The 22,265-nt window shown below is 40.9% G+C and overlaps 1 protein-coding gene across 4 annotated transcripts in view; it reads right to left on the reverse strand.

The window, feature by feature from the left end:
- The window catches only part of CALCR (calcitonin receptor), a 160,070-nt gene that overhangs the window by 16,574 nt on the left and 121,231 nt on the right, over positions 1 to 22,265 (reverse strand). For all 4 annotated transcript variants that reach the window (XM_073003187.2, XM_020785123.3, XM_078378701.1 and 1 more), the window contains 4 exons: positions 14,504 to 14,657; positions 11,501 to 11,561; positions 11,334 to 11,400; positions 5,640 to 5,858 (listed from right to left, as the gene is read on the reverse strand). In XM_073003187.2, the coding sequence (XP_072859288.2) occupies positions 5,640 to 5,858; positions 11,334 to 11,400; positions 11,501 to 11,561; positions 14,504 to 14,657 (501 nt within the window). The remainder of the gene's footprint in view (positions 1 to 5,639; positions 5,859 to 11,333; positions 11,401 to 11,500; positions 11,562 to 14,503; positions 14,658 to 22,265) is intronic.

Here is a 22,265-nt window from a genome sequence, read left to right on the forward strand (position 1 = left end):
AGACATCCCATATCGTAACAAGAGTCTAAATGTGCAAACAGCTGGAGGGTGCATATAAAAACTTGAGGTTCAATTCTTTTGTAAAGGAGGTGTTTTGGAGCTGCCCATTCAAGACCAAACCACCTTCAAATAGTTTACATTACAGCTAGAACAGCTTGCAACGATTTTTTTCTCCTAATCATGGAAGGACTGGATCTAAGGGGAAAGGGAGGGTGGCAGATGATGTCATAGTCCCTGCCACGTCAAAAGCATGGAGGGTTTATGTGGGATGGGGGGCAACTGCCCCAAGCCTTTAACTGCTGGGCTGTATGGACAGATCAAGCATCCTGATGTACAGCAGGTTCCTACATCTTTATTTGCATCACTGTCAATCTTCAATGTACGTAAGTGAAGACATAATAAATCTGTGATGCCATCCTAAATTAGTGCCCTACTGAATATTAGTCAAGGGCAAGGCAATGAATCAGTATTGAAAGTGGTAGGAAGGTCATAAGTTGCAACGCTAATTGTTTAACATCCAGGGTGATACACGCAACTCCTGAGGGGGCAGGAGTCATTTTGGCCAGAAACATATATTACAGATAGTATGTAATTACAACTGAAAATAATGTGAAGAAATGATTAAGGGGGCCACTCCATGTTTGTGAAATCAGACTTCACAGAAATCCTATGCTTAAATCCTGAAAACTGATAATCGAACAAAACAAGCTAATCTGCCTACGTGTGGAGTTGTTCGTGTTAACTGATGTGAGTGTTGTGACAACCGGATGCTCACATTAGTTAAGAATTTACCTCTTTCACTCATAAGCTATATCTAACATTTGTTTCTGGCCTTTAGCAGTTAATAATGTAGAAGGTGCAATTCTCTTTTGTAGTATTTTCATTTTAAGTGAATGTGGATTTATGTTTCTGTCATGCACCAATGACTTGTTTCCAAAACATGATGCTATTATGCAAATATTTGCGCCATTAACTCTACCAGTTTCTCTAATTAGATTTAGCTTTCTTTTTCTCTCTGTCTCTTCAGTGAGTCACTTCCATATTTTTTGCCTCATCTTACTTGCATAAGCACCAATTATGAAGCTACAATATCTGAACTTAGAAATACAAACAGATCCCCAGGTTTACGGAGAGACTCTGTTGGAACCTGTCATGTTATAATGGAAAATACAAAGAAAAGGATTTTTTCCCTTTTCCCCACTTCATTTTTTTAACCTCATGCTTAAACTTTCCACTTACTTTCATATGGCAGTTTCAGTTATTTCATCTCTCACTGTCCTGCCCTCTTTTCAAGATTGCTGCCTTCTTCACAAAACACTTTCAGTCATAGCAGTGACAATGACACCATCTCACAATTTCCTCAGGTAAAGGAACCCCATGTGATGATGGCTTAAGAACTCTTGACTAATATTTAATCCACTGAGATGGGTATCCAGCATATGTATACATTTTATCTCAAGTGTCTCTCTTTCTCTGGATTCCTGGCCTATAATTTTTCTTCTCTTCTCCTGAAAGCCAAATGTCAAATCCTGTGAAGAATATCCAGGTAGACTGAAATGATTTGAAACAGGTTTCTGTGTTATGCCATTTCTGATGTACAAGTTATGTCCATTCATTCTTTTGTGCAGAGATATTATCCCTTTTGTCCTATGTAGAGTGAAGAGGGGCACTGTTGTATACAGTATATATAAATGTATAAACATTTGCCATGTAGCCTCACTCTTATGTCTAAGGAAGTGAACCTGATCCACAAAAGCTCAAATTAAAATGTAACTGTTAAGTCTTTAAGGTGCCACAACATTTTTATCTTTTTAAATTCTTTTGGGGTTTTTTTGTTTCTGTTTTTACTTTTGTTTTGTTTCTTATCATAGAATCATAGAATCGTTGTAGGGTTGGAAGGGACCTTGGAAGTCTTCTAGTCTAACCCCCTGCCCAAGGCAGGAGACCTCATACCATCCCAGACAGATGGCTGTCCAATCTTTTCTTGAAAACCTCCAGCAATGGGGCACCCAGAACATCGGGAGGCAAGGTGTTCCACTGCTTAATGGTTCTCACTGTCAGGAAATTCCTCCTTATTTCCAGGTTGGATCTGCCTCTGATGAGTTTGCACCCATTGGTTCTTGTCCTACCCTCTTCCCTGTGGCAACCCTTCAGATATTGGAAGACTGCTATCATGTGTCCTCTCAATCTTCTTTTCATTAAGCTAAACATACCTAGTTCTTTTAGTCATTCTTCATAGGATTTAGTCGCCAGTCCCTTATCATCTTTGTTGCTCTTCTCTGCACCCCTTCCAGGGCCTCAGCATCTTTTTTGTATTGTGGTGACCAGAACTAGACACAGCACTCCAAGTGCAGCCTCACCAGTGCGGTATAGAGTGGTACTATCAATTCCCGCAATCTTGGTGCTATCCCCCTGTGGATGCAGCCTAGGACAGTGTTGGCTTTCTTGGCAGCTGCAGCAGACTGCTGACTCATCTTTAGGCGGTGGTCCACCAGGACACATAAGTCCCTCTCAAAGGTACTACTGTCGAGCCAGGTACCACCTATCCTGTACCTGTGCATCTGGTTTCTCCTGTCTAAGTGCAGGACCTTACTTTTCCCACCACTGAACTACATCTTATTGGATAGGCACCAAAGCTCAAGTCTGTCTAGATCTTCCAAAGTATTAGCAATCCACCCCCCAGCTCTGTATCATCAGCAAATTTGATGAGTGCTCCTTCAATCCCCTCATCTAGGTCATTTATGAAGATATTGAAGAGCACTGGGCCCAAGACAAAACCTTGAGGACCCCCCCCCTGCACACTTCCCTCCATGAAGATGTGGTTCCATTGACGACCACACGTTGAGGGCAGTTGGTCAGCCAGCTGCAAATGCATTTGGTAGTTGCACTCTCTATCCCACTTTGTTCTATCTTACGCAGAAGCAGGTTGTGGTCTACCTTACTGAAGTCTAAGTATACTATATCCACTGTGTTTCCTTGGTCCACTAATTTAGTCACTTTATCAGAGGCAATAAGATTTGTTTGGCATGACCTGTTCTTAACAAACCCATGCTGGCTTTAGTAATCACCTTGTTATTTTCTAGGTGCTCACAAATCTGTTGCTTGATTATTTTTTTCCAGGATTTCCCCGCGTATTGATGTCAAGCTGAATGGCCTGTAGTTTCCTGGATCCACTCCCCCCTCCCCTTTTTGAAGACAGGAACCACATCTGCTCTTTTCCAGTCCTCTGGCAGTCTGCCTGTGCTCCAGGACCTCTCGAAGATTTCTTGTCTGATATGCTTACTCTAATGAAGCATTTATTGGCCTGAGGAAATTGTGAGATGGGGATAATCATCACTGCTATGACTGAAAGTGCTTTGTGAGGAACATGGCAAGCTCATAAAGAGGGCAGGACAGCAAGAGTGACTCCTATTGCTCTTCAGTACTTCTACAATAGGAAACCTGGCAGGAGGTACTTGGTTGTGTTATTTTCCAGCAGAGAATGTGACTTTGAGAAGAAAATGCCATTATATAAATAGACACATATATTTTTTCAAATGGGAACTGGCAGCCTCTATTTCAGCACTTCAAATCTTTATTACCTGTGGAATGCATCAAGATAGCAAGTACTTTTAAATATAAGTACAAAGCATTCATTTCAATAAACTCTAAATGGACTGACAGCGAATTATATAAACTACCCCCAGGACACTGACCCCACATGGCTTGCTCTGCCTTTATACTGTATTAGTAGTTAGGCTATACAATAACACAATACATGTTGATAATGGTTATCCTTATGGTGGGTCATATGAAAGCTATAGAACGCAAGTGGATCTACTTGAAGGGAACCATATCTATATTCAATCCAATGTAATTTTTACTTAATAAATGTTGACATTGGAGGAAATAAGGGAACGCAGGAAGTAGGGTAAAGAGAGGAGAAATATTCTCATCCCTAAAGTTCTGTGGAGACCAGTGGGGTAACGGACTTTGCTGGGGCTTCCGCCATATCTCTGGAGCATTCAGGATATGTTATGGCTCTGTGGAATCAGTGAGCAAGAGATTAGTGGTGTGCTCTGAAAGTTCTCAGAATACAACACTGATCTTTCTCCTTAGTAATCCAGTGCTCCTCCAACCGGCAGAGAGACAAGGCTGTGTTCAGTAGTTTCCAGCCAGAACATTCTTACAGTGGTGCCTCGCATAGCGAGGTTAATCCGTTCCGGATTAACCTTCGCTATAGCGAACCATCGCTGAACGGGGCAGGGAAAGCCTTATGGGAAAGCCAAAAGGCTCCTTTACTCACCATTCAGCGAGGTTTCCTATGGCCGGCAGCCATTTTCGCACCCTCGTTAAGCGAGGGGAGGGCGCGAAAACGCTGCGCGCGGCCATTATGGAGCTTCCGGTGGCCATTTTGTCCGCGAAACGCCGCGATTTTCGGCTATAGGGCCCATCGGTAAAAAACGGATCGCTATGCGATTTCGTCGTTATACGGTGCGCTCGTTAAGCGAGGCACCACTGTATTTATTTATTTGATTTCTATGCTGCCCATCTGGCAGCCAGGGCCACTCTTTTCCATTTTTTTCCCATGGCTTCAAGCTTTGCTATAACACCTGATCATTTATGGAGATACCCTGTGGTATTAGTCATTACTCTCATTCTAAGTAAATTTCAGGGCTATCATTTTGATCTCTGTACCAGTCATTTCTTCCCAACCCTATCATTTTCTTTGAGTTATCAATGATCCCAGACACTTACAAATAAATGATGTAATGGCTTCCCTTTCTTCCAGACAATGATATTCACCTACTGGTATGTAGGAATATGGAGATGAGCATGAACATCAGCTTTGCTCCCAAATCTTACAAATCGTTGTAATCAAAATTATTTGAATGAGTTTATAGAGTTCCTGTGACTGGAAACCCTGAAAGGTCATATTTCTGACTTTGGGACCTCTGGCCTTTCCCTTATAGCCACTATAGTCCTAAACCAAGGAGAAACATTTTAAATGAACTCTCCTTATACCCAGTTTTCCTAATATAGGGATTTGTTTCTTTTTTTGGGTGAGGGGAAAATTTAAGTATGTGGGAGAACAGTCAAGTCTTAAGTGGTACATTCATCACACAGCATACTATTTTTTTTATGGCCACAGGCACTCAGAATATGTTTCACTGCTCAAAATCCTCTTGCATAATTACACTAATAAAACATTAATGGTGTAACTCTTTGAAGTGAATTGCCCCAGTTTAAGAAATTACTGCAGACATTATTTGTTGTGCATCAAGCCATGTGATTTCTTAAGCAGGGGCAATTCACTTCTAAAAGTTGTGACTTGCCATTAATGCTGAAGTAACTACACAAGAGGATTTAGGCCAATGGTATCAGAGGGATTTACTTCAATGCAAATCAAGAGTTTTTATTTGTTTTAGTAGCTTAATTATAGGCAAATTGTCACAGATATTTTAATTACAGATGATCTGTCTAGAAATAATCTACAAATCAATTAAGCTCTTGCAAAACTAACTTACTCCCTTTGATCTGAATGGCACTAATCCATTAGTTGAAGTCAGCTGTGTTACCTGGGAAAAGAATCCTCTGTCAAACAAAATCTACTACTAAATACATCACCAAAAATCATAATCAGTGTTACAAATCCATACCTGGTAATGCATTAATATATGCATGATGTAATCATACACTTCACCGGCAAGTTTGTTTTCTGGCCTCCAGGGAATAATGACAAACTGGATTCCTAATAAGGGCACAAGGATTAAAGTGGCTCTGACAGCTTTCATGTACATGTTGGACTCAGCCCGATGTGTGTCTCTCAGTTTTGTTACCAGTACTCGTACAATGTTGAGCAAAAAGAAAAAATTGACCTGGAAAAACACACAAATCCTTTGTCATTATCATCAATGTTGCTTCATTTCTTAATGTTCATAAACAGTTGAATTCTTCTTATAAAACCTTCAAAAATTCTCCATCAATATAATGCATTAATTTTCTTATATGGATCTTGAAACAGTACTCTACTCAAATCACAACCCATTACAGTGATGTATAGATAATAGGACGTATGAGATAGAACAATGGTCACATTTGAACATGGAGCTAACTTAATGAAACAATGTTTGTGAAGAAGACTGGAGTAGTGGGCAAGTGAAACAACATCTAAGGATCTGGTGTTACTTCAGTGCGTACTGTCCTTGCTGCAACTTTGGCAGTCTAATGTAGGATAGCTCATGTTTTGTATGCAAAAAGTCCCCAGTTTAGCAGTTTGTTGCACTTTCATGACAGCCGGAGAAGGCCTCTTCTCTCTAATGGTAGGCCACGCCAGGAAGTGAATTGCCCCTGAATATCAGAGGCTGCTGGAGAACATGACAGAGAGAGCACTATTGTGCTTACCATACACATCTAGATGGCCACAGTGTATGTTGGATTAGACAGCTTTTGCCTGATCCAGTAGGTCTCTTGTTATATTCTCACGAATAAAAGAGGGGAAGGAAGCACAAGGGGAAAATAGGGGCAAAAGCTTGCAAGGCAGTGGGAACACGGAAGTAGAAAGATATTTTAGTGGTTAAGGTAAAGGTAAAGGTTCCCCTTAACCTTTAGTCCAGTCATGTCCGACTCTAGGGGACAGTGCTCATCCCCATTTCCAAGCCGTAGAGCCAGCATTTGTCCATAGACAGTTTCCGTGGTCACGTGTCCAGCGCGACTAGACATGGAACGCCATTAACTTCCCACCGTGGTGGGACCTATTTATCTACTTGCATTTTTACATGATTTCGAACTGCTAGGTTGGCAGGAGCCAAATGTCACGTGGATTCAATCTTATGACTGCTGGTCTTCCGACATTACAGCACATAGGCTTCTGCGGTTTAACCCGCAGCGCCACCACATCACCCTATTTTAGTGGTTAGTAATGCTCTATTGTTTTTGTCATTGTGTGGTAGTTCTTAACAACAACTGCACAGTTGTATAACATATCTCTGGATAGTGATCTTGGTTTTAAATCATATGAGGAGCCTTTGGCACACATAGCAATCCCTATGATTCCAAAATTCAATCCCAACAGATGGATTGTTCCTGCTCTCTATCCTTACGAGATGGGGGAAGCATCAGGAAGTATGTCTGAACATCGTTCCTTTACTGATTTTTTGTTTAAAATGTCTGTTTTCAAGTATTATTATCATTCCTTTGTTGTTTACTGTCCTTTTTACTAACATAATGTGTTCTTTGCAAAGACAGGTGTTCTAATGAGGAAGCCAGATGTTTTGAAGCCAGCAATCAGCATATATTTTTCCATTCACTGAGTTCTTTTTAAAAATATGGTTTTATTTTGCAGGTAGACTACAGACTTAGGGAACCATTAAAACATAGGAAAATATTTGCATATTGTCAGACAGCTCTGGCCTTTATGATCCCAGAGGGAAAAACAGTAGACTGTTGCAATAAATCTTGAGCTGGTTGCTGTTCTGGAGAGGCCATGCAAGGTACTCCCATCCAGGAGATAAAATTCGCTATGACATTAAGCACAGCAGCTTGCTTTCACAAACTGTTACATTGAAAATGATAATGCTTCATATCTGTTCTGGGTAAACGGATTGATTTCCTGAAGCCCGGATCTAACAAGCAACTTATTTTTCCAAACAAATTATTGTTTCATAGTCATTAACCGCTCTCTTTGGCAACTGAAAACTACATTTAAGTTCGTGGAGACAGAGCATGGCTACTTCTTTGTCACTTCCATCTTACTTATCATCAGAGTAGTTCCTCTGATGATGTAACTGTCTGGAGGCAAAATTCATACACCAGGAATCTCTCTGAGATGTTGACTCACACGACACTGACCTTACTGGTTTCCTATAGAAAGCTCTGAGGAGGAGACACATGGCTTATACAGATGCACACAGAATCATGTGCTTGGCAAGTCATAATCCCATTTTTAGTAAATCTAGTCCCAGTTAAGATCTTGTACTCATTAAGCTTCTATGTGTGTCTGTCCTGAAGGAGAAACCATTGGGTCTAAGCAGGGAAGGAAAATAATTTTGTTGGACATGATAGTCTCGCTAAAAGTAGCAGTTTTGCACAGGAGGAAACACAATCTACTGCAACAATTTGCTTTGGAAAAACCCAGTCTACACAAAACTATGCACAGTTTTTACAGTACATGCCACTAAAAGAGGGGCAAACTGGAAATATATACATAAACATGTTTTTATTAAGGAAATAAAATTGTTTTGGTAGCTTGGTGTGCTACCAAGCTTAAATGTTTGTTATTATCTTCTAACACAGGTCCTTTGTACGTGCGACTGTTGGGAAAGCAAGTTGTTGTGTAGGACTTACATATCACTTCAGCTGATGTTTGCAATATTACGTATTTATAAAATGCCTTCCATCAACCAGGAAGCTCTTCACCAGACAACGTTATCAACAAAATTAGTCATTGGATACCAGTCTCAGGCTTAGCCTGCTTGTATAGTAGCATGGGGTTGTAGAATACTAAAATGGACTGTATCCTGTTGTTTGTCCAGACTGGGTAAGGACTGAGGGGTAAAATCCTTTAACTTGTAGAATCCCTTGTAAAAATTGGAAAATGTCTCCCAGTCATGACCAGTTTATTAAATTCAGTTTAAACTGTCATTAAAATGAGCTGTATTTACATCTTTCTTTGTTTATAACTGTAATTGTTGCACAACATGTGAATGCAGTGCACTCATTCATTGTGGGTCTTCAGATGAGATACGTAGCAGCTGATTCAATTGATCTGGCAGAAAGCAGTGCATTTCAGAACATGAAGTACTACTCCATTATGAAAAAGAATACTGAATTAGTTTTGTTTAAAAGCATTTTAGAGATTAAATCTCTCCTCAATCAATTCAAGAAACACAACATCTAGCTCAAGCCAAAATGACTTTTTAAATAAATAGACAATAGATACTATTGCACATCCTGTATTGTTCTCAGCTGTGGGTAAGTTTTCAGAGAATTTACAGTATTTTTGCATTTGTATGTAGGGAGTTTCCTGAGTTTAGTATTTCAGACTATAGGTGGGAAATGGGAAAAAAACCCCACACCCAACCTCCCCTGCAGGCAAAAACTAGAACATTAGCCTACTCTGTGGTCTACTAGTGTTCTACTTTCATGGAGATTTGATAATAGCAAACACTTAAATACGTGGTTTCCCACCTGTAGTCTGATCTTCCACGTACAGTGTATTCTGTCTTCTCAAAATCCTACCTCTTGATCCTACTAGACTAGAGTGGCCACTGCGCCATTGCCACAAAAAGGACATCATCCAAAAGGAGGACATGGAGGACAAAGAACACCAAAAAGGAGAACATTCTTCACAAAAAGGAGAACATTTTTGTATTAAATTTGCATATGCTAATTTAAAGTAATATATGCAAATATAATCACAATTGGACATGATTACTATACATTAATTAGAAATATACTATTGTTTACCATATTACATAAAACTGACTAGGCAACCACCTTGGGATATCGCATTGAGACAAATATATGATATAAAGAAATTAAATAAGGCATAGTGTTTAATAACTCTCTAGAATGCCCTGTGCCCTGCATTTTCTGAAACGTACCGAAAATGAATACATATGAAAAGAGAATAACATGTTGAAATGTCTAGCTAGGCTATCACTGATTTCAAAGGAATAGTCTGAACTATCCAGGATGTCCAATCCTGGGACTGATCTCACATCTGAAGTTTCCACAGCATTGACATCCCATGCCTTATACTTTCAGCCATCCTTCACCAAATATATCAGTGTTTGCATCTTTTCTTAGAAAATGAACTCCCATCCAACTATTTGACTTTAAACAAACAAGAGAGAAATGTTCAGATACCAATCAAAACATTTACTTTCCCTGCTCGGTCAGGGTAACTTATGGCGGGAGGTGGTGTGATCACTGACACATCGCCACAAAAAAGGGGTATGCATCACCAAAACAGAGGACAGATCTTCATATGGAGGACCATCCTCCTTAAAAGAGGACCTGTGGCCGCCCTATGCTAGACATGGCCTCAGAGAAAAGAAGCACAAAGAGGAAAACATGCACTGCAGCTATCACTACTTGCTTTGCCCTGCCAGTTCATTATAGCCAGAGTGAGAAGCGTTGGAGCTTTTTTTCTAAGTATGTGTGCTATTTTGTACTATTAAACATCTTTTGCCTTCATGTCTTCTCCCACTGACACTATCCCTGGCATAGTTTCTGGGTAGCTGTAGGAGCACATTAGAGAACCAAGAAATTTTGGTTTCCTCCTCAGTAATGCCGACAGAACACTCTAGTCACCATGGTGGAATGGCAGCCAGCATAAGAGCCTCGTGGCGCAGTGGTTAAAACACTGTACTGCAGCTAAAACTGTGCTCACGACCTGGGGTTCAAATCCCAGGTAGCCGGCTCAAGGTTGACTCAGCCTTCCATCCTTCCGAGGTCGGTAAAATGAGTACCCAGCTTGCTGGGGGGGGCAATGTGTAGCCTGTATAATTAAAAATTGTAAACCGCCCGGAGAGTGCTTGTAGCGCTTTGGGGCGGTATATAAGTCCAATAAATAAATAAATAAATAAATAAATAAATAAATAAATAAATAAATAAATAAATAAATAAATAAATTAAAAAAAGTGACAATGATGGACCTAGAGAGGGAGATATGTTCTCCCCAAGGATCTGTTCTACCCAAAGCAAAATTTGTGGGAGGGGTCTGTGAGATAATATACTGTATATATTTATCAAATTTATATCCCATTTTCCTTCAACAAGCTGAAGGTTATGTGTATAGCACTTTTCTTCCCCCATTTCTTCCCACAGCAATTATGTTACACAGGTTAAGTGTGCCAACATTATCTTAGTGCCAATATTATCTTCAGCTTAATGCCAAATGAAGGGCTGAGCTGCGGCCTTCCGATTCCTAGCACAACATTTATACCACTAGACCTCATGTATTGTTGTTGGTGGCCTTCGATACTCTATAAGAAGATGGAACAAAGTTTTAGATCCGGGTGGAGAACCTCTGATTCTCCAGATGGCAATGGGCTCCTGGTGTCGTCATGACTCATCACAGGCCAGATTGACTAGACCTGATAGAAATGACAGGAGATCTCTAGGATCCCTGGCCTTGATCTAGGTCATAATAAGAATGAGAGGCAGCCTCCCTGAAGAATGGAAAAGCATTGTGAGTACACTCAAGTGTCCCCTGGGCAGCAGTGTGCAGCCAGCCAGTCCTTTAGTTCCAGAGGTGTTGCACTATAAACATGCTTAACTTGTGCAATCCTTTGATATGGATAAAGAAAGCATAGAGGTTTAATTGAAATAGCAGGTAATGTTCTCACCAATAATGCTGCCATGACAGGTCCATGAACAACATACAGCAAGTGCGTATCAACACTAATCCAGCAGCTGAAAAGGGGGAAAAAAGTATTAGAAGACTAAGATCATAAACTTTAAAAAATGTTCCAAGTAAACTATATATTTGTGAAAAACTAAGCATAATACTCACTTGTCATTGAAATATTTGGTTCTTGCCACAGCATGAATTGATGCTGGGACTAAAGGAAAACCTAGAAGAATTAATTATATGTGTCAGTTTCCATATATTTTGTAATGCATTCAATGTATGCTATGCTGAAATGAATCTTATATAAAACATATACAATAAAACTCAGAATGACAAAGAATTAGGAAACTGCACTACGGAAAATGCTGTGTGATGCAGAATGCTGCCAGAAGGCAGCTATTACATATACAGGCCACTAAGACAACAAAGTGGTTTGGCCTAGTCTAGTCAAAGGAAATAGTGCCATATTAGCTACTGCTAGAAACACAAAGGGTCAGAATACAAGAGACTGTAATACAGATATGGGCCAATCCACATGGTAAGCAATTTGGAAAGATTCAAACAAACATTCTGAGCAATGCACCACATTTCTTTATGATGGCCATAATGTGAGGACATATAGGCCTTAGGTATTCAGAGGTCACTTTCCTGAGACAGAATGGCCTGCAAAAATAGCTCTTGCACCAGAATCTGTTTGTTAGACAGATTATAAAATGACTCTGGTACTTATCAAATGAACCTGTGCAATTGACATGTGGGCCAAATAGACCACTTCTTTTGCTTTTGGGGAAAAGGTCATCATGTGAGTGTGTGCAGAGATGAGTAATGAGGACTGGCCTCAAAAAGTGAGCAGATGTATGGGTGCTTGAACATAAAATAAGTGAACCAAACAGGTGAAACTGTAGTATGAGCTTGCTTCCTACAAAGCATGGGTTTTAAGCCCCAACATCTTAATGCAGAATTCCCATACTTCCGAGTGCGTTAGACAATTTTTGGCGACCTCCAGACATTTATGGGCTAAAACTCCCACAATCTTTCATCACTTGTCATAAACCAAAGCTCTATGTGTGTATTTTAAGGTAAGACATACATACTAGGGCCAGAATCCTGCTGGAAAATACAGAGCATCTGCTTGATGGCTGTAAAAATCAGTGCATCAATTACTACTGTCAGGATCTGGCCCGTACAGCCCTGGGACCTGCAGGATCAGGGTCAATCTGAGCCAAGACTGGTCTATTGTTTGCAGGCTCAGGCCCTGGCCTGTGTAGCAGCTGCTGGGCCACTCATGAAGCTCACCTGGAGGCCTGGAGGGGAGGTCTATTTAAGGAGTGGTTCTCTCTCCCAGAACTTCCCTGGCTGTGCTGTGATTCTTGGCTTGCCTGCCTGCCTGTTTCTGCAGTGTCTGCTTATTGTGTTGTTCCTGTCTTGTCTCTCCTTGCATCCCTGGACCCTGCTGCTTTGAAACTGTTCCTCCTGGCTTTGACTCCTGAACTGTCTGACCATGATTTGTATCATTCTTCTACTTGGCTGCTATTTGGAGCCGAAGCCCCAGCTGGTTGGTCTCTGTGGTTGTTTCTAACTTGTTCCTGTGGTCTTGCTCTGGATTGGTGCCTTTTCTACTGAACCCTGACAACAGCCTTGCACTTGCTCAAGCCAGAGGTCACCCTGTCCCAAGTAATGGGGCTTCCACAGATGGAGAAAAGGCCAACTGCTTGGACCAACCAAAGAGGATTCTGGCCTATGCTGTAAATTGCCATGAAAGGTGTGCCCAAGGGAAGAACCCTCTTGAGCTTTTCTGTGATTACTCCAACCTTCTATGGAGTGTGTATGAGGGAATTATATGTGTTTGTGATGGAAGCTTGGCCAATCTGCACGGTAACAGGGAAAACAAGGTGATTGGCTAGGGGAGGTGCAGGTTGCCAACGCATCTGGTAGAGTCCGAAAGAGAAAGGGGCAGGAGAGCTGGAATATAAAGGAAAAGAATATAACTGGAGGAGGATGTTGTGTTTAGGTAGTTGGGCTGATGTTGGAAAAGCTGATTCCCTGTAAGTTGTTACAGTGGTGCCTCGCACAACGGGCGCCTCGTAGAGCGATGAATTCGCAAATGCGATCGCAAAACGGTGCCCGTATAGGCGGGAAATCGCAGAACGAAGGTTGGTAAGCTGCTCGCTTACCGACCTTCGCTTTGCGACCCAACAATCAGCTGTTCCGCGGCTTCAAAATGGCCACCGGAACAGCCGAAAGGGGCCGGGGCGCAGCGTTTTCGTGCCCTTGGTAAGCAAGGGGAGTGCGCGAAAACGCTGCGGAAGCCCTGAAATGGCTGCGCGCAATCATTTCGGGGCTTCCGGCAGCGTTTTCGTGGGCTCCCCTTGCTTACCAAGGGTGTGAAAACGCTGCGCCCTGGCCCCTTTCGGCTGTTCCGGCGGCCATTTTGGACCCGCCAAACAGCTGATGGCAGCCATTTTGGCGCCCTTGTTGTGCGAGGGGAGGGCGCGAAAATGGCTGCCGGCCCCTGGGAAACATCGCACAACGGTGAGTATTCTATGGCATTGGAACGCATTAAACGCTGTTTAATGCGTTCCAATGCCTTTTTTTGTTCTGGAGTGCGATGTTTCCCACAGCGAAGGTTAATCCGGAACGGATTAACCTCGCTGTGCGGGGCACCACTGTACTTTGTAATAAAGATAATACCATCTGTTTCATTGTTCAACTGTTTGGTCTAGTAGGTTTAATGGTTGGAATCAAGGCCTTTAAAGCAGGGGTCCCCAACCTTTTTCACCCCATGGACTGGCTGGGGATGGTGGGACACCCCCTGTGCTTGTGCGCATGTGTGACTGAATGTGCTGTCTTTTGTGTGAATGAGCATGCACATACGCAAACAGTGGCATGGCACTCATGTGGGCTTATATGCATGAGCAAACGGTGGCACAATGCTTGTGGACATGTGCAAATGGTGGTGTGGTGCTTGCATGGGTGCGCTGGTGCACATGCATGCGCAAATCAGCTGTGCAGGGGGAGGTCTGTCTCAGGCCACGGACTGGAGGTTGGGTACCTCTGCTTCAAAGAAAATTTATTTTAAAAGTGGAAAGTCTGGGTGGAGGCTGGTCACAGTGTTCAAAACATTAACCAGAGGAAAGAAATTAATGAGGGGTAAAAACCACATACCCCAACCCAAGAGATAATACCAGTGCAAACACTGCTCTTCAGCAAATACTGCCACCACAATGAGAGTATGAAGATAAATGCCTTCGCAAAGCATCCAGAAGTAGTTGCAGCCCATCATGTATTGGTGAAAGAACTGAAGCACTTTGCAGCTCACCTGTCAGACAATGGAAAACATTAAGCTTAGAGACAGACGGATGATGGGCAGAAAAACAACAACAAAAAAACTGTGTGCATACCGTAGGTGAGCAAGGAAACGAAAGTAACACTGCTAAGTTCCAAAGGAGTTTTCTCCTTTAGTGTTTTTGGAATCTTTCAGTGTCTGCTGCTGACTGTGAACTACTAATAAATCAGACATATTGAGCAAATGTTCCTCCTAAATCACTTGGCAGCAAACACAAGGAGCCAAAATTCCAAAAACTTCTATCAGCAACCCACACTTCAGACTATTTTTCCAGTCTGATGTGCTATAGAGCTAGCAAAATAAGTAATTCTAGATTTCAGTTAAATCCTGGAGAGATAACTGTTAGCTGTACCTTCCAGAAGGTCAGAATAACCTGATTTTCTTGATGTCCTCATATATTTATAAATATTAATCAGGGCTGTATTTCTATACCTAGAATGATTTTTCAATATTATGTAAGATTATTTTCCCAAAATGTACTATTTACTGAGTTTCTTTCTAAACTAAAAAGTATGGAGACTTAAGGTCAGCAATAATGATTTCCATATTAACAAATGTATAAGTGGTCTGCAACTCTCAATCATAGCTGCAACACAGAGGAACATATTTTAGGGCATATTTCTAAATTTAACTTAGATATTTCATTTATCTCCTTGAAAACCACTTGGTTTTGATGTATTCTCACATTCATACCTCCCATTCTGTTAAAACTTAATAAGGTAGAGTTCTGGCACTTCCCATGATAACTTCTTCAGATCCCAGTTTCCACCTTCATGGGGGCACAGCCCCATCGAACTACAGTTCACTGGGGAAGGGAAGCGCATATAAAGTGGCTGACTAGAAAAGGGAATGTGCGGTGTGTAATGATTAGGATTGCTTCTAGATGGGAAGAGAAAGAATACTGTTCCTTGAATTTGGCCCATCAATTCTCTAAACTTAACTCTGCTAAAAAATCTATGTTCGCAGTACAAATGTTACCAAATAATAAGACTAACACAAAGTCTGCTTTGCCCAGTTTGTATCTACCCCAGAAACCAGTTGTGACACACCATTTCAACTTTTGTTTCTGTCCATGCACAGTCCAAGCTGGAGTGGATGAATCCAAAGCCGGAATTAAGATTGCCACAAGAAATATCAACAAACTCAGATATGCAGATGATACCACTCTGATAGCAGAAAAGGAGGAGGAATTAAAGAACCTCTTAATGAGGGTGAAAGAGGAGAGTGCAAATAATGGTCTGAAGCACAACATTAAAAAAAAAAGATCTTGGCTGCTGTTCCCATCACCTCCTAGCAAATAGAAGGGGAAGATATGGAGGCAGTGACAGATTTTACCTTCTTGGGTTCCATGATCACTGCAGATAGTGACAGCGGCCACAAAATTAAAAGATGCCTGCTTCTTGGGAGGAAAGCGATGACAAACCTCGACAGCATCTTAAAAAGCAGAGACATCACCTTGCCGACAAACGTCCGCATAGTCAAAGCTATGGTTTTTCCAGTAGTGATGTATGGAAGTGAGAGCTGTACCGTAAAGAAGGCTGACCACCGAAGAATTGATGTTATTGAATTGTTGTGCTGGAGGAGACTCTTGAGAGTCCCCTGGACTGCAAGGAGATCAAACCTATCCATTCTGAAGGAAATCAATCCTGAGTGTTCACTGGAAGGACAGATCCTGAAGGTGAGGCTTCAATACTTTGGCCTTCTCATGAAAAGAGAAGACTCCCTGGAAAAGACCCTGATGTTGGGAAAGTGTGAAGGCAAGAGGAGAAGGGGACAACAGAGGATGAGATGGTTGGACAGTGTCACCAATAGGAATTTGACCCAACTCCAGGAGGCAGTGGAAGACAGGAGGGCCTGGCATGCTCTGGTCCATGGGGTCATGAAGAGTCGGACATGACTTAATAAACAACAACAACACACTTGTTGTTCCTTTGTAGAGTATGAGGTTGATTTGAACTGAAGGGACCATTTCTGTGTGTATAAGATATGAAGTACTCGTATGCATGAATCTCAGGGAATCGATATGGAAGTCACCAAACAACAAAAATTTCATCTCACCCATATGGGGATTCCATGTGTTTTTAGTAATTATTTTTCTACAACATATTTTGGCACACAATGACAAAATGGTTGCGTATGCAACACGAGGAAAATTCCCCTGATTTTCTGAAATCTTGTACAACATTAAGATGAGACATTTTATTTTCCCTTCAAGCCACCTGACACGACTCATAAATACTTGCAGAGAGAAATAATTAATCCCTGCACTTTTCAGTCTCAAAAGCTGACCTGTAGGTCAGTGATACAAAATCTGCAAATTGCATAATATCAGTTTTCACTGCTCACTATATGCAGTTTTATGATACATCAGGCATCATGATTCTGAACATGTACTCTATTTGTAATGAACAATGAGATTATTTTGAATAAATATTCTGCATTTGAGATTACATGGCTAGAAAGGCAAAGAAGTTAGGGGTGGCACATGGTCAGAACTTGATTACAGAAATTGATTAAGGTTAAACCCAAGTGTGGTCCAAATTAGAATAAACCAATAGACTCAATGGGAAGCTTGTGCACCAACACTGCCAGAGGCCTCCTCTATGGATCTACTCTAGTTAGAACTAATAAATGGATTTGGGAAAATGTCTGTCTTCTCAATAGCTATGTGTTAGTCTTATCTTAGTTCTTCTGGTGTTGAAGGAGATAGCATTGCCTTCCTAAAGCAGGGAAGCCATTTTGTCATCTACTGATATCAGGATCCATTTCCAAGTAAGGAAGAAGGCTAGTAGTGGGAGTGGTGCATGGTGAACACTGTAGACCAGAGGCTCTATGGAGTACCCCCTTCCTGGCAGTCAAGACTGCTTCCACTAACTCGTCTGGGGTGGCTGATACTCCCCACTCCAATCAGGAGCCAGAATTAGTGGCACACAGGAACATCATACAGATGCTTAGGTAAATTACTATTTCCTGACAGTTCTAACCTTTTGGTTATTAAGAAGCATTGCAAAAATATTTATATGTATTATGGACAAGTGCATAACTCTAGAAGGCAAAAGATAACCTTAGAAACAACACGAGCTCAATTCAAACAGGAAGCTCATAATTAGAGGCCCAAATGTTATTTAATCAGAACTCCTATTAATAAGTGGTGTGATAGGACATTCGACCTGTGAATAAGAGCACATCATTTTCCTCACCACAGAGTATCCATAATCAGCTTTCATATATTTGAGCAGAGATTCAAACCTGCTTTTTTGCACAAAGATAGAACATCATGTTGGGAAGCAATATCTGAATTTTCCTTACACAGTGACGAACATGTTCACCGAAATACCTAAATTGTTCTCAAACTGTTTTCCTAACACATTGATTAATATGTTCTACACCTTGTTTCTTGTGTTCTGAAGAAAACTCACAGCTGGTGTCTAAGATACCAGCTTTCTGTTCTTATTGATCCTGCAGTCTACTGAGCATTGTGGTGATTGACAGAGACAAGAGTATTGTATGTATTAACCAAAGCTTGCTAGTTTTGAAAAATAGCCAATAAACTGATTCTATGAATTCGGCACTGTCTGTCAGGTGAAAACTAATGTTTCCTATATTGGATTAATGGCTAGTGCTCCAGAAAAATGCTGTAAGAAATTTGACTCAAAGGAAGTATCCTGCCATCTCTCTGCAGCATGCTACGTGATTACTTCAAAATGAGTTTATTCATTCAGTGGGCTCATTGACCACAGCTGTGCACATTTGACTGAGGCACTGCAGAGTATTCTACATCAAGAGAGGGGACACATGAGTGTCGTTAAGTGCTAGTGTAGTTTCTGGTTTTGAAAACAGTGGCTGAAATCTTGTTGCTTAGCATAGTAAGCTCTATGGGAGTCGGCCCATCGACATAGTGGGATACAATGAATGAAGTTTTTTATAAGTTCCATTTGATTCAACAAGCCTACTTTAGTTGTGACTTACTACACTAATGTAAGCTGCAAGTAGAGTAGGTTATTGAATCAAATCAAACTTACATAGGGTTCACTCACCAAATCCCACTGAGACAATGGACCTACTCTAGTGCAGTAACAGGATTTCAGCCATTACTATAGAACAGAATTCCTGGCTGACAGAGCAGATATGGTAAACTGCCAAAAAGAAACAACAAAAAGTGTGAATTGCATATGAAATAATCCAGGCACATTATTTTGTCATATCAAAAAGTCCGTGTGTCTCACACTTCAAGGTCAATAGCTTTAAAGATAGATTCATCCAGTCAGACACTCTGTCATACTTTGAGTACTTCCATTCAGAACCATCAATCTAGGCTTCAACAGGCTAGTTCTCCTACCAGAGGACTTTGGGAGTTGTAGTCCAAAATGTAAATACAGGCTTAATTTGAAAATTTGATTGCTCAGGCACATATCTCTGAAGAAATCATTTTGTGGGAGGGAAAACAAGTTCGTCACTGGGAATATGCATTCCTCTTACTGTCCAGTGTGACAGTTCAACAACTGTGAGGATACTGTAAGCTTCAGGGACACCTAATTTTATTAAGCTTCCTACAAATTTAATACACATCATTTCTATTTCTGTATTCCTTGCATACATTTTATATTCCTATAGTCACATGTAGTAATCACTCTTGTTTCCTGATTAAAATTCTACATCCATCTCTTGAGTTATTTCCCTTGCATCCACCTCAATTTATGGCTTCTTGAAAAGCTTAAATCTCTTGATGTGCAAAGGTTGGAGAGAGCTATTAGAAAATGCTTGAGGGATGAACTGGGTCAGTGCTTGAAATCACATTTTATCAATTTGAAAATACATTAGAAAATGCTAGCATGACAAGTTCAGATCTAGCTACATGTCAAGAGGATATGAATTTTAATATACCATACAGAACACTGTAAAATATGTCCTTGCCTGCAAACATTTGTAGAATTTTTCATTTGTAGATAAACAGTTCAAAGACTGGCGTTCCAGATCAGCAGGGCATAAACAAAAGTAGAGCTCTCTTCTGTAGATATTTGCATGATATGTGAAAAAGCTGGCAGTAGGGGGGAGGGAACTACAAAATGTACAGAATGTTAGGAGCAGATGTCATGGGCCAGTCCTGCTTACATGGAGAGGCAAATCACATTTTGCATATTCAAACAGGGATTGATTCTACTCCATGATCAATACAAACAAACAGGACTTCCAATTTTGGGGTCAGTAACAAGGTCAAACTTGCTGTGATGTCAGGAGATTTGCCTTTTAAAAGCAAGGAGGGCAGCATTAGCAGCTCGGGGAGCCAATTCTTATGTCCAGACCTTACAATGAATGACATCAGTTCAAAAAACTAAAGAGGAGCTGCTTTGATGGACACTTGCATCTTCTTTTTAGATTGCGAGGGGCTGAGATGTTTGGGGGAACATCCTCTAGGGTGAAATCTACTGCTCATGGAGGTAGCCAGGAATAGAAAACGGTAGCTCTCCATCTCCTTTTGTTGTTATTGTTGCAAAAATGTGTTGTTTTTACTGGAGTGGCTGCAGGCCATCTATGGTCCACTTCTGTTTTAAATGTACATCTGCTAAATAAAAGCAGACTGAAATAATGGTGGGCATAACCAATGAATGCACTTTTTAAGCAAACACCATTTGCCATCTTCTGAACTTTTTAACTTGTCCTGAGAATCTTAAGGGGAATGTTTTCTGCAATTATGCACAATATGCACCCTAAAATATGAATGTTATGAGTTGCTGGGCTATAATTAAGAGTGGCACTAGATTGGTTCTATTGGGTAACAGGCAATGATGTCACCCTCGGCTATCTAGATAGGTTAGCAGTAGTTCCAGGCAAAACTCACCACTGGTGGATGCAGAACAGTGACTTTCTTCACCTGCTGGCCTTCAGATCTCTTGGACTACATTTCTTACCATCCTCAGCCAGCATGGACAACGGCCACCCATCATAAAGTGGAGAGCACCAGACCGGGGCAGGCTGCAGCATGGTGTAAGTATGCAAAGCTGCTTCTGTGTTCAAAGATCTACTAGATAGAAGGCTTATAGAGGCTGGAGTGAGGCCAACAGAATGTAGAAAGAATTTGAAGCTAAGGAATTGATACTTTTTTTTTTTTTACTGTGTTTGTAGACAAGGTTTGAAATTGCAGGTAAGATTCCGAGTGGATTCTTGAGATGTCTACTGACATGTAGAATGTTCACATACACATATCCTTGGTGATATCATAATGAACAAGTCTTTGTACTGTTTACTAAAATCAATGGCACCAAGGTTGAACACTGGCTTCCACTTCTGTTTGTGTCAAAAACAGACCATTTTATTATGACGTTTATCAACCAAATTGAGACCAAAGACATTAGGCACTTTCCTCAGACAATATAATTCAGACTAAAACAAAATAAAATTTGGTTTGGAATGGCTAAAGTTGCTCTGCTTATTAGATCACTGTTCTACGACAGCCTGCTTAAATTCCAAAGTGTCTGTAAATTCAAATAAATAAGCAACAGATCTTTTCCAAAACAACTCTAGGTGAAGCAGGGCAGCTTTAAATCAGTTTTCTGTCAGAACACATAATACATGCTCCTGTGTCACTATTAATATTCAGATTTTAGGCTATTCACTGAAATCCAGTTAGGTTAGAAAAGTGGTAGGTGAGGTCTTTTGGTAAGAATGATGACTAATTTTTTTAAAAAAATATTGTCAAGCGTCATCTTTGAGACACAGAGCATCTTAGAGCAGTTGCAGTGGGGCTACTTATAGCAACATCAGTTTTACACAGGAAAAATGGCAACAGAACTACTCGATAGTTCAGTGGTGTAGGCATCTGGCCGTGGAGCCAGAGGCTGGGTGTTCAGTTCCCCAATGTGCCTTCTTGACAAGGGCTGAACTCAATGATCCATAAGGTCCCTTGCAGTTCTAGGATGATGACGTCTACACAATCTATAACATAAGGAGAGTTTTGTTGAGTAAGATGAATTCTCCAGTGACTGCTGGTAAGCATAAAGAAGCCCTGCTGGATCAGACCAAACACAGGTTGCTGCATGGATAACCCATATGTTCTTGGACTGCAATTCCCAGAAATGTTTGCCAGCAAAGTTGGTGTTAAGGGCTACTGGGAATTGCAGTTCAAGAACACTTGGGTTACTCAAGGTTGGGAACCACTGCCTTAATTATAAGGAGACCCAGTATTTGCAACCACTTTAAGTTACTTCTATCTTCATTACAATCCTGTTAAAACAGAGTCAGGGTTCACCATGACAGAGAACACAAGAGTGACGGGGAAAGTGCATAACAGACAACTGTGTTTTCTTCACACTTTCCAAAAAGAATGCAGGCTAGAATACTCTGTTTCAAGAACACAGCTAAAAGAAACCATGTCACAAAATGAACAATAAAACATTCGTTATATTAAAGGTGGACACCTTCCACTCTCTGATGCTAAAGGTATGTTAGTGAAATTTGTTGTGTGCATTGTAACAAAGAGAAAAAGATTATGCTATGGTAAGATTTTTTGATACTCCGATGAAAAGAAGACTATAGCTCAACCTTTCGCAAAGCAACATTCATCAATTGTTTCACACAATACCT

This window comes from Pogona vitticeps, chromosome 6 (assembly GCF_051106095.1).
Source record: "Pogona vitticeps strain Pit_001003342236 chromosome 6, PviZW2.1, whole genome shotgun sequence".
Classification (NCBI taxonomy): Eukaryota; Metazoa; Chordata; class Lepidosauria; order Squamata; family Agamidae; genus Pogona; species Pogona vitticeps.